This window comes from Schistocerca serialis, chromosome 5, assembly GCF_023864345.2.
Source record: "Schistocerca serialis cubense isolate TAMUIC-IGC-003099 chromosome 5, iqSchSeri2.2, whole genome shotgun sequence".
NCBI lineage: Eukaryota > Metazoa > Arthropoda > Insecta > Orthoptera > Acrididae > Schistocerca > Schistocerca serialis.
The window spans coordinates 826,343,180-826,357,209 of NC_064642.1; the positions used below are offsets into that span (position 1 = coordinate 826,343,180).

The 14,030-nt window shown below is 44.8% G+C and overlaps 1 protein-coding gene across 1 annotated transcript in view; it reads right to left on the minus strand.

The window, feature by feature from the left end:
• Positions 1–14,030, minus strand: part of LOC126482250 (putative odorant receptor 71a) — a 96,406-nt gene that overhangs the window by 60,486 nt on the left and 21,890 nt on the right. The window contains exons 3-4 of the mRNA XM_050106230.1: positions 13,531–13,630; positions 13,331–13,435 (exon numbers count right to left, since the gene is read on the minus strand). Coding sequence (XP_049962187.1) covers positions 13,331–13,435; positions 13,531–13,630 — 205 coding nt within the window. The remainder of the gene's footprint in view (positions 1–13,330; positions 13,436–13,530; positions 13,631–14,030) is intronic.

Genomic DNA, 14,030 nt, shown 5'->3' on the forward strand with positions numbered 1-14,030 from the left:
GACGCACGTTTCACACGCTGATTTCACCTAATCGTTCGCGTAGCTCTCACAGGTTGATGTTACTTACCTTCCCGTATTTTATTGTGCTCAGAAGGCTCAATGGAAACTCTCAGCGTAAAAGTCGGCCATTCCCATCTCATTTCCAACCAAATCTAAAATAAAAGGAAACCTCGCTTTGCCACATTTTACATCTCTCACAGTATATGATTGGCTCAGATGTGAATCTTCCAAGTGACTATCGATCGAACTGCTCATTGCAGAAATTCGTTTCCTTCCCCTTACTGATTGTCCATTGGCTTGTAATCAACCGTCTTCCGATGAAAAGGAGTACATCACTCTCCCTTTCTTCAAACAATGAGTGCTCTGCCTCTTCATCATCCTGCGTCTCTTCCTAACTTGGAGTTTACGTTAGCCAATAGTGTCAGGTTTCACATTAAATAAACACTGGTTTTTTTTATTTTATTTTGCAAAATCAGAACATTCGGCGGTCTCCCACAATTTCGAAGGTCCAGAACAAATGTCCCGTCACTGAGATGTTTACCTTTAGTTTTCTCTGCTTTTCTGGGGAAATGGGCAGCTATCGCCATGTCGTGTACAAAGGTACATTCCAGCTAAAGAGGGCGGAGTCCTCACTCCATTTACTGATCGTAAAATATTTATAGGAGATGCTAGCTGCATTTCTGTAAATGGCCCATCTTCCAGTGGCGTCTCTGCACAGCAACAGAATCTGTCTGCTGACCAGTGACCCCGTGACCCCTTGGAACCCCTGGTGACCTTTCCAAGCACTCTTCCATTGGGGGAGACTCTCTTATGGCTTTGTCTGGTGTGTGCCCCTGATCATCGCTTCATGGTGCTTCCAATATTTCCCATTGCTACATTGCACGCAAGTATGAATTAAAAGTAAGAGAACAGCAAGACAGCATCAGTTATCTACTTACAACCACTAGTACTGTGATTTATCAGTTTTACAGACGTAAATTAATTATTTCGATTAAATGGGAGTTACATTACCGATTCTGATGTGTGGTGAGACTGTTTCCGAATAACTGTCCCACGAAAGTGCACCATTTTCGAAATACTCCATAATAATTTAAACTCTGCCATGTATTATTGAGTGGCCATGGTGGTCTCTTTAGTAGAGTACTAGGCTTCACCCCTCAAAGTTCCAGGTTCAGTTCCAGGTAGGAATGAGGATTGTTCCTCATTTTAGCCCTTCCAGGATGGGCCCAGGTGTAGTCAGCCTGCTATGAAATTCAGTACGAGCGTCTTGCCCGGTGTGTAAAATGCGGCTGGGATGATCGACTCTCCAAACTCCCCCTGGCATGATGGAGTACGTAAGAATGCAGGTGGCGGGGCGATGTGCAACAGCAAGGAGCGGTGTATCACTTTGTCCTCAAGCCAATAGCATTATTCTGCCATGTCAGTCTGAAACTCATGCTTCAGGGAGCACGTAGAACATTTAGCGTTGGTTTTCATTTTAGTTTAGGTGCTGTGGTATTGCTGATCCACTATAGTTCTCTATATGGGTGATATGAAGCAAACATAACTGTTATTACATTAAGAAGTGACAGAGGTAGTTTTGCAAGCAGTGTGACGTTTACGCCAGCGTTGCCAGTTATGAGGTTAGGTAGCGGCTGGGGCATCAGGCGTGCGGCGGACCCCGAGGTCACACTGGCAACGCCGCAAAGTGTTTCCCGTCTCGGTCTCTCTCTCTCTCAGCAGAAAGCATCTTGCAACAGCCATCTCACCGGCACAGTACTGGCAGTCAGGCCAGCAGCACACTGCGGCTTGAGCACCGCCGACTTTACCTTCTGCCAATTACTGAAAAATATAGCTTTTGGTGCGCTCAGCTACGAGCCGGACCTGTCCTTAGTTTGTTAAAAGTCCTGTCGTACGTGACGTACGCGCAGCAAAGCTGTCAAAATGCATTAAAGTGTTCAGAGGTGGCTGTACAACCGCTCGTGATGAAATAGAAACTGACTGTCTACCTGTCACCATTTTATATTCGAAAAAGCAAGATGATTCATAACCTCAAGGAAACAGATGGCTCTGGGCACTATGGGACTTAACATCTATGTTCATCAGTCTCCTAGAACTTAGAACTACTTAAACCTAACTAACCTAAGGACATCACACACGTCCATGCCCGAGGCAGGATTCGAACCTGCGACCGTAGCAGTCGCGCGGCGCGCGGTTCCGGACTGAGCGCCATGAACCGCGAGACCACCGCGGCCGGCCCCGGAAACAGATGCTTTACGATTTTTTTCTTATTGTATGAGTTTATTAAGGTTTACTAACATTTTAAGATTTGTTCACTAAGAATCTGTCACAGAACGCTTGAACCTCCGGAGACTATGAAGTAAAAATGGCCTTCTGGCTGTGGTTTACAAATCAGCCAACATATTTTTATAAGAATGAAATTCAGAAGTTGATTGGTTGCTATGACAAGTGCCCAAACTTTAATATAAATGGTGTAAAATAAACTGACATGTAAACTTTCAGGTAATACTACAATTGGTTTAAAAGTACTCTGTGTTTGTTTGCTACAAATTAAGTACTTCCTTAAAAATACGCCTCACAAGTGAAAAAGATGCAACTGCCGTTACTGTTTTCCATCCTGGATTGACAATACAAAGAAGCTAGTTGACCATTTGACGACAGACTGAACAACGTCTACATTGTGACGTGTTACTCTACGTCAAATGTACCATGTGACACAACGAAGTCCTGATTTGTGCCAACCGGTACTGGGAAGATACCGGAGAAACCGTGTCGCGATGCAGAGTGCGAGCAGTCCAATGAGACCTCGAGAGCGACGCATTGCTGACGGAGTGTACAGCCTCGTGCCACGTCGAGTATGGAGAACGCTCTCTCCAATATGTGCAAAAAGTTGCGCAGCCTTGCAGTATTATGCATGTACACTGGAACACTCAAAAGTTCGCTTCAAAATTATCACTTTCATGAAATTCGCTGCATCTTCGTTTAGTGACATACGAACAAGTTGAAACTAATTTGTCTTTGTTGCTCGAGATGTGACATTATGTACAAAATATTTTTTCTCAGTTGCAACCCACCCTTTACTACACACACACACACACACACACACACACACACACACACACACACAGAGAGAGAGAGAGAGAGAGAGAGAGAGAGAGAGAGAGAGAGAGAGAGAGAGAGAGAGAGAGATGCTCCTATTGGAATACAATAAATGCGAATATACTACTGTTTAATAAAAGATTCGGACTGAAAAGCGAGATACCAGCTGCCTCATTTTGTCTCCTTCACCAACTTTACAAATTTTCCCAAAAATTTTGGCATATGAACATTTTCTTGCTCTTTATTAACAAGCAACTATTCTCTCACTCCCATAATCTCCCCTAACTGTAACTCACTCACACCCACCAGTCCACCACCGTAAGTCGCTCGTACCCATCTGCTTCCACTATCCATGTTCATTCAGCACAACTCATTGTTATTATCTCTTTCTGTCTCCCTAACTGTCACAACCACAGCCCCCTTCGTTATGTACAGCTACAACTGGCTCCCCTCACTGCCGTTGTCTCCCTCTTGCTCCCTCTCACACCTACTACCTCGCTCACTCCTTCCCACTGCTGTTGCCTCTTCTCGGTGTCACTCTTTCTGTCTTGCTCGCTGTCCTTGCCACCGACTCTGTCTCTCATTATCACTGGCTATCTCCCACTTCTACACTCTCCTTCTCTTTGCTCCTCTTCCACTGCTGGGGTCTTCTTCACTCTTTTTGTAGCACTGTTCTGTCACTGTCAAATATCTTCCACAACCACTGTATCTTTCTCTTTCTGTCGCTGTCTCCTTAGCTCCTTCCATACTACAACTACCATCTATTATCTTCCAGTATTTATTACTGTCACTGTCTCCTTCTCCCACATCATCAAAAACGCGACAATGTTCGTATGCCAGATTTCTTGGGAATATCTTTAAAGGTAAATGATAATTAACTTAAACCCTCAGCTGCCGACAGGTGTTGTTGACATACCTTGATGGGGGCAGCTGAAAATGTGTGCCCTGACCGGGACTCGAACCCAAGATCTCCTGATTACTTGGCAGACGCTCTATCCATCTTTTTTTATGAGACAACTGAAAAATGTGCGCTCCAACCGGGACTCGAACGCAGGATCTCCTGGTTGTATGGCAGACGCTCTATCCGACTGAGCCTTTTTTTTTTTTTTTTTACGGGGCTTCAACGCTGACCACTTTTTCTATTTTTTTTCTACTTTTTTTTTTTTCAATTTTGTTTTATATTTTTTTACACTGCTCCCTCACCCACAGTACAATACCGCGACCAGTTATAATTTTTTTTCTTTTTTTTCCCGACACAGGAAACACACCGAAATTATACACTCAAATGACAGTGTATTCCTTCAAAAAACGAAAATATTCACTCTTTTTTTCCAAAGTAATCATTGAAGGCAATCAATTAAAATAAAACAAAAGAAGTCACTTCGACAAAAACAAAGGGGTGAAATCAGAAAAACGTATAGGAAGGAATGGGGTGTCAATTTGAATGTGCCCACACATTCTTTCTTCCTTCACTTCTACACGGTGTAACATCTAAATCCATAGAAGTGTCCACAAAAATAAAAAAGGAAATTAAAAAAAGGGGGAGGGATGCATGACAACTCACCCAACGCCTTGTCGATGAAAAACAAGATACAACATATTAGGAAAAATTTCACGATAACGGGGCATCCTGAGCCACGTCCAATGTGCAGTGGCCATATATTGGGAAAAGGGAAAAGGCACACGAATCTGCGTCATATCCACTCACCATCACGTAGTGGACATAATGACCAACAAGCCACATGATGCTATTGTTCTTCGATCGAGATAAGAAGGTTGAATCGGAACGCACGAGAATCTCCCCCGAGATAGTCGCTTCCGACGTCCTGAGGAGAAAAGCCATCTCCAATGGTCATGACCGCAGGAAATCAGCCTATGAGATTTCATGGCAACGATTGCAGCGATCCGTTACACTCAGGCCAATAGGAAGAAGTCGCACGCTGGTAGGTATAATATTATGAACAACTTGGTACCACGAGGTCGCCACTTCCATCGGGAAAATCGAGAGGTTCAACTGGCTCTGAGCACTATAGGACTTAACATCTCAGGTCATCAGTCCCCTAGAACTTAGAACTACTTAAACCTAACTAACCTAAGGACATCACACACATCCACGTCCGAGGCAGGTTTCGAACCTGCGACCGTAGAGTCGCGAGGTTCCAGACTGAAGCGCCTAGAACCGCTCGGCCACCAGTAGCCGGCCAAAATGTTAGACCAAACAATCTTCCAATTCGTTTCTGGCGACAGGGCTTCCACAGAGGGAATACTTTGAGGAACTTGCCAGTGGCTTAACAGCATTTTTAGGGAGAGATTCACTTGGAAAAGGATATTTACTCCTAAATAACTGATCTCAAGAAAAAATTCCTTGACGTGCCGTAATTTATAACTAATCCTACTAATATCTACTGGAGGTGTTAACCTCGCCGGTCGGATACCGACATAAAGGCGAGCTGTAAGTGACTCGGGGGCGGGTTGACTCGTTAACACGGCACGACGGATGAATAAGGCAGAAGCCTTAACCCGAATGTCAGGGAGGCCCAAACCTCCCTGCAAACGGGGCCGCGCCATGACCCCATAACGTACACGAAATACAGAGTGGCGCCAGATAAACCTGCCAGTTAAACTTTGTAACTTGCGGGACAACATCGCAGGAAGTGGAAAGATTTGTGCAATAAAATAACCCTTACTTAACACTTACGTTTCCATGGCCCGAACCTTATGAAGAAGTGAGAGGGAGCGACGCTCATGTTCAATGATTGCACCCTGAATCTTATCCGTGACAGACTTCCAGTTCATCGTAGCCATCTTTAGCGGACGGCTGTCAATTATAACACCCAACAATCGATATCGGGTGACCTTCGAAGCCCATGGAATTTCAACAGCGTCAAATCCTCGCAAACTGAGTAAATGACATTTCTGGTCATTAACCCGCGCTCCCGTAAGACGACAAAAGGCATCCAAATCTTCCTTCGGCAGTGGTATATCATCATGGGTACGGAGAAGAACCATAACGTCATCAGCATATGCGCGAACGGTAAACCTTTCTCCCAGCAGCGACCAGCCACTCAAACGAGCAGCTATGGTTCGCAATAATGGTCCCAGAAACAGCACGTAGAGCGAGATTGATCATGGACTCCCTTGAAGGACGCCCTGACACACCGCGATGGGGAAAGTAAGACGGCCATTTATGTCAATGGACGCCCGAATACCAGTGATGAGAGAGCTGAACAGCCGTCGTGCACCATTATTAAAACCAACAGTCGTCAATACTCGCATAAGGAATCCATGATTGACGCGGTCGAACGCTTGGTGAAAATCAGTGAAAAGCAAAGTGCTTGGCGCGGGAATGGTGGAAGCAATCGAAATTAAATCTCGACATTCAGCAACGGGAGTCAGGAGAGTATGACCAGGAAGACAATTTTGATGGCTCGCGATGATGGTAGTCAACAACACCGATAGTCGGCTATTGACCGCTCACGCCACGGTTTTATAATCATAGTTGAAGAGGGTTATCGGGCGGACCTGATCCACACGCAAACGTCCCGGCTTTTTGGGAATCCGGACTATTTTAGCAACCTTAAAGCTGGGCGGGAGAAGGCCTCCGTGGAACACTTCATTCACCATGGAAGTTATTGTATCTTCTATTAGGGCCCAAAATCGGATATAAAATTATTTGGGAAGGTCATCGGGGCCAGGTGATTTATGGAAGGGAGAACGAGCCACAATATGAAGTATATCATCGCGATGGAATAAAGAGAAAAACTCTTCCTGGAGAGCTGGTGTAACAATACGATCAAGGAGGGAGGTGAAATCAACAGACGGTGGACCGTCTGAATATACTTTACCATAAAGCTCGGAATAGTACTGGTAAAGTTCACGCATGATATCAGATTGGGAGGACCACTCACGCCCATCTAGAAAACGAATGGTAGAAGGACACATCCTTTGAGATCGCTTGTGAAGCCGGAGAAGATGATAGAGAGGGGTCAACTCACCCTGTACGATTGAACAAGGCTGGGAACGCAGTCGGATCCCATCTATATGCCTACGTTTGAGTTGGAGAAGTTTTGCCTTCACACGGTGGACGTCGACGACCCTCAAGGGGGAATCACGAGCATTATCGTAAAGATCGCGAAGGACTGCATTATTAACTCCCTAGTGCGCCTTATTTCAGCCGCCTTTTCAGCGCTAAAATGCTCGAGTGTATTTCGAATCCGAGGTTTAGCAAACATAACCCACCAATCGAGAAGTGAGGAATAACGCGTCTGGGACTGGGTTGTCCGCCGCCATACGTCTGCGATGATGTCTTCCAGAGAGGGGTCCGTGAGATGTAGAGTGTTTAGCTTCCATAAATGGCACGAAAGATGGACCCGCAGCGCGACGTGGTTAAAAGTCATGGAAACAGCACAGTGGTCAGTAAAACTGACAGAAATTACATCAATCGATATAAGCTGTCTACACATGGGGGCGGATAAATAAAAGCGGTCCAATCGGCTACTTGAAGTAACTGTAAAAAATGCTAACCGCACCAATGTAGAATATCGGCAAACCCAAGCACCCTGGAGATGCAAGGACTTCACCATATCATTAAGTTCACTACAAAATGTATAATTGGGGGTCTGATCAACACGGCGTAAGACGCAGTTAAAATCGTCCCCAAACAAAATCTTGAGCAGGTTCCGTCGGAGTAAACAAACAACTTCTTCGCTATAAAACCGAGCGCGATCGGATGAACGACCGTATCCAGACGGAGCGTAAAGAAAATTAAGGTGAGGTCATAAAAACTACAGCCTATACCACGGCCATCATCTAGCGTTTCGAAGTCCGTCAGCGGGATTCCATCTCGATAAAGCAAATCCATACCGGTAGAATTTTCAGGCGCGACATTGAAAAACATAGAATATCCAGGAAGACAAAACACATCAAATAATACCTCTTGTAAACACACGATATCAGCTTGGGAATCGTAAATAAACTGGCGTAACGCAGCAAGCCGTAATTGGGAACGTATCCTATTAACATTAGGGTTAGAAATGTATACGCCTGCATCCGTTAACACATGTAAGGTCAATAAAACAACATTAAGGAAAAAGCTCTCATCACGTCCGTCTCTCCCCAACGTCCGGAGGCGGGGAAAAGAAGGTATAATGCTAGTCCTCCCCACCTGAAGCCGAGGAATCCTCGCTTTTCTTTTTACGACGCGCCGCGGCACGGGCAGGTTGAACACGCTGTTTCACACCACTCCGTGAAAATATACACTCTTTATGTGGAGAGGTTGGGGGCACGTCAAGCTCCGGTTTGACAGAGGAGCCATCGTCACCGCACTTATCGGAAGTCGGGAAACACAACTCAGAACGACCAACAGCAACATCAGGTACAGAAGAGACAGGTAATGCAGTGCCGGTGTCGGGTGTCATCTCCTGAACATCAGGAAGAGAACCCGTAGAGTCCTGTTGCTCGACCGTCTCAGCGTGGAGGAGGGGTGGTGCTGCACTGGAACACTGTAAAGGCTGGCCAGCAGGTGGCGTCTCTGCGGGAACAACGGAACCCACAGGAACCGCCACGTCGACGGGTGAAGTGGAGGACGCAGATTGAACGCACATTTCAACATCAACAGAAGCAGCTACATCCTCTCTGTTAATACTGGAATCACAATTAACATCAGCAGACAACGCATTATCGCCAGAAGGTGCACCCTCTGTCAACGCCGTGTCAGAAGAACGAGACTGGAGTGGGGCGTCCTCGAACTCTGTACCGTCCTCAGTCCGCCGGCGGTTGACGTGCGCTGCAGGAGCCGTCGTCCCCTCGTGGACAGAGGCCGCACTGGTACGCGTCGGTAACGCTGGAAATCCGCTAGGAGTAGGCGCTTAAAGCTGGAGACTGACTTACAGCCGACTGCGAAGTTACTATGTCTGCTAACGTTAAAGGAAAACGTTTTTGATAAGACGACGTCAGAACAGTAGCACGGCGCGGACAATCAGATCTGAGATGGCCGCTTTCGTTACAGAGAAAACAAGTTCCTTCTTGCCCTGCATACGTAACATGGATTCGGTAACCACAGACAATTAAGTGGGAAGGAATATTCTTTTTAACGCACATGTCCACAGTCAGGATACCATTACAATACTGGAAGCGATGTTGTGCTGACCAGCGTTCCCATCGGATATGCCGTATTACTCCAAACGAAAGCAACGCTGTTTTAAGAAATGAATCGTCCACTTCAGGAGGAAGGTTATAAATCCTAACCGGAGTAAACTCGAGTGCCACATTTTCAAGGAGGACTTGACTAACAGAACCATCGCGATGTGTAAACAACACTTTAGAACCAATCCGGGAGAGAAGTCTTTCTACTTGAACGGGATCATAAAACTTCACAAAGAACGCATACAAATCAGAATCAAAGTAAGCAGTATCTACCTGGTCAGGTGTAACATGGATAACATCAGCCAACCAATCGTGAATTTCTAAGGAGCCAGGTTGAACACGACGTGTACTCTCGTCAAAATTGAAACGAACAGTAGCTCGACGAGGAACAGATTTAGGAGACTCGACAGACACCATGGCGCGGGCAGAAAACACCGCCACCAAGAGGAAAACGACAACGAACTTCGCTACGCAACTACGATGTGACTCTGGCCGATACACCAACATGATTGACAAGGGGAAGCCGCCAATTGTGAAATTCAGATTCGATTCATACTGCGCATAATAAAAGCTCATGGCCAGAGGTGTAATGTGGCAAAGCACCAAGATGCACTTCTCAGCCGTTATCGAGAAAATCTACAGTTAAAAGAAACCGTTGCAGTGAAATACTCTCTATGATTAATCATTTTCTACAGCGTCGTGGCGCAGCGGTAAGCGCTCGGGTTCGCTATCCGATGGTCGCCGGATCGAATCTCGCCCCATGCAACCTTTTTTTTTTTTTTAGTATTTGTTTTTTGTAATTCAAATGTGTATATACACACAAACACACACACACACACACACACACACACACACATATATATATATATATATATATATATATATATATATATATATATATATATATATATATATAAAATTCCCGGCAATCAGTTGCAAGAATTATGCATATAATAAGTTGTTGAAAGTCGTTTGTCGTGGAAAAACTGGTGACTTCGAACATCATTATGTTTTCCGCAGACAAAGTTGTATTTCACAAATGTTATTAATTGTCTTCGTAATGTTTACCACGTATAGTTAACGGAAGACGTAGAAACGATATTCCGAAACGAATACGTATAGCGTAAGTCAAACGTTCGAATTAGAATAGATACCCAAGAACACAAATTTGCTGTGGCAGGTATGAAATATGAACTCCGTTACTCGCTCGTTACACTTGAAGGACAGATGTTGAATGGGCCGAAACGAGCCGCCGCATAACAGTGTAGTTGCCCGCTAACTTCGAAAGAAGGTAGATGCGGTCCCTAGCGCAACTTATAACATCGTCGAAAGTCAGTGCGGACGTGAGAGCTTTGGTACACCCTGTTAAGCAAACGGAAAAATGGAGGCGGTACAACTGGAGAGCGATCCGCCTTCACCAACATGCATAAGCAATTCATTAATAGTTTTATATATATATATATATATATATATATATATATATATATATATATATATATATGTGTGTGTGTGTGTGTGTGTGTGTGTGTGTGTGTGTGTGTATACATTTGAATTACAAAAAACTAATAATAAAAAAAGTTGCATGGCGCAAGATTCGATCCGGCGACCTTCGGATTACGAACCCGAGCGCTTACCGCTGCGCCACGACGCTATAGAAAATTATTAATCGTAGAGAGTATTTCACCGTAACGGTTTCTTTTAACCGTCGATTTTCTCGACAATGGCTGAGAAGTGCATCTTGGTGCTTCGCCACATTACACCTCTGGCCATGAGCTTTTATTATGCGCAGTATGAATCGAATCTGAATTTCACAATTGGCGGCCTCCCCTTGTGAGTAGCTTCGACACAAGTGGCGCTGCGGCACAGTCGGAAGTTAACGACAACCTGCTCGCTCGACACGCAAGGCGACACTGATCCATCTGAGCCACCGAGGACACAGATGAATAGCGTGACTGCAGTGACTTATCCCTTGCACGCTTCCCGTGAGACCCACATTCCCAACTGTCCAACTGGACAGTGCGCACAAGTTGCCCGAACGGGAATCGTCAACTTCAGTGGGCGCGAGTAACGAGTGGATGGGCAAAGAATGTATCTTTTAGGAACATTACGTATGTAGATTGTGGACAGTTGGGAATGTGGGTCTCACGGGAATCGTGCACGGGATAAGTCCCTGCAGTCACGCTATTCATCTGTGTCCTCGGTGGCTCAGATGGATAGAGCGTCGGGCATGTAAGCAGGAGATCTCGGGTTTGAGTCCCGGTCGGGCCACACATTTTCAGCTATCCCCATCAAAGCATCTCAACAACACCTGTCGGCAGCTGAGGGTTTTCAATTAATTATCATTTATTCTAGAGAAGCTGCTCGGTCATCAATGGTAACTGTTCTTTCGAGAGCAGTTACTATCTTCATATCTTTAAAGGTGTTGAAGGTATAATGAGGCAGCTAGTACCCCATTTTTCGCTTAGTCTTTTAATAAACAAATGCATACGCCTTTTTGTGCTCTGGTAGGAGAATTTTTCTGCTGGTGCCCTTACTTTCCCTGTTGGAGCATGTCATTCATATAAAAAGAAATGTATGGATCAGTAAAATTTTTAATTTTATTTATGTGAAATTGATGTAATGCAAATCAGTCGGGTTTTACGCGTCTGATCGGATTTTATGTACACATAATTTTTGCATGTGCTTCAGTACTACGACAACATGGGGTTCCCAGAACGCTTCTGATGATAGCGGAGACACTTTACAGCATATTTCTCCGTGCCATGTCACTTCATAAACTAGCTCTCCGCCTTGCACTTGCTTTTACGTGCGTATTTTACATCCATAAATAAGGTAAGTTTGAACGTCTATAGCTCGGAATCGGACAAAGATGCCAAGAAAATTTTCAAGATTGTTCGAGGTCAGTTTCGTGGGAATATACTGTAAAAATTAAAATCACTTACTGTGCACAGCCGCCTTGCAGGCCGCGGCTCGGTTTCGGCACTCAAAAACCATGTTTTTCGGGTTTTCTCAGAATCTGCCCATAAACTAAATGCTGCCTCCATTACCCCCTTCGTCGCATCGTGAACCACATGTAATGCAAAAGGAATCAACCCACTTGTTCCATTCGCCTAAGCTGGAGGAAGTGTGTAACATTCAAAATTTGAAGGTTTCTTGGTATTACTGCACCCAGTCGCCTTTTGGAGCAGTTATTTCGAAAAACCTTTGTTCATCACAGCCACAGTGATCTTCGTCCATTAATGGATAAAAGTTTTATTCAGAATTTGAGCCCCTACTGTAAAACAGTTACAGTAAGACGATCCTTCTACTGGGTATACAGATAGTCCCTAGCCAATGGCTATCCAAAAGATTGGACCTTATCTTTGTATCATAAGTAGAGCCCCAGATATGAGCCCCGAAAAAATCCCGTTCTTACACGCGACATTGTAGGCCATATTAGGTAGCATGCTGTCGCATGTGTACCGATGAACATATATTACCTATGTAGTGTTTACCCAGCAACCCATAGAACCATTATGATAGTCCAGAACATAATTGGGTCACATACTGGAGGATTATATAAAGAAATCCATCTCTGCGCAAATGGTTTTCAACATGGGTCTACAAGAAGCGAATATTCATACACCTGAAAAGTCATATCACAGATAATCATTTTTAGAAACAATATGACGTGAAACACGAAATAGGCAGTCTGCATTTCGCAGCCGTAATCAGAGGTGGTGGAGTCCTACTTCATCTGTGCCGAGTTCGAAGCTTGTGCTCGCATGGACCATCTGCCCGCCAAAGCTGTTACGGACGACGCTGTGCATCCTAAGAGTGTTTCAGCATCACGGTGGCTGCAGCTCAGAAATAACGTTGAATCCTCACTTGACGTGATACAGCACTTCTGCTGAAGTACGCGGTGCAAAACTTCTGTAAACTGAGATCGAGTAAACGCTGGCGACCAAATTCCTGGAGCAGCACTAACCATCACGAGCAATTATGGTTTGGTCTCCACAAACGTACCAGGCTGCTTTATAACAGCTTCTACGGCCACTCCTCCCTTCCCTTTATAAATCTCAGCGGTGGTAGCGCGCAGCTGACGCACCTGCTCTATCAGGTTGTTGCCGTACCAGCAGTACAGCAGGTTCTCGAACAGGTAGCTCTCCAGGGTCATGCCGAACTTCGCCAGCGTGCTCAAGTCGCTCTTCCTCTGAAACAGCCGGGCCGCCGCTGCGTTTCAACGTTGCGGGACTACTTACTACAATATCATAGGTATAATGCAGGTCCAGTCGAGATATTACTTACCGTTGTAAGCACGAATGCATACACGCAGATAAGAAGCATGTTGAAAACAAACTGCACGAAGATGGAGATTCCCATTACTTCCTGGAGTGTGTTAACGCATCTGCAAAGTTGAATGGGAAATGCCTGCTCATGAACTGTCCTCGACATTAAGCAGAAAAATTCAAAACAGTTATTAAACTAACCTAACATATAAATATAGTATTTTATCAGTCTTTTTTTTTTTTTTACCTGCGACTCAGCCTATGAAACTGTTTATCTGGATGTGTATTCTGTGTAAATAGTAATTTGAGTTTCAATATTGTTTTCTGTTTTTCATTCACAGACGTTAAAGCTGGCTGAGGATTGAAAAGCGGACAAATGCGATTTTGAGTCGCGAAATGAGGGTACCGTACAAACTCAGTTATGTTTGTAATAAATAATAATTATTTCAAGTTACTCAGTGGCCTGGCGCAAGTCACCATTTCTGTGACCTGCGTGCACCTAACCTAACCCAGCTAGCA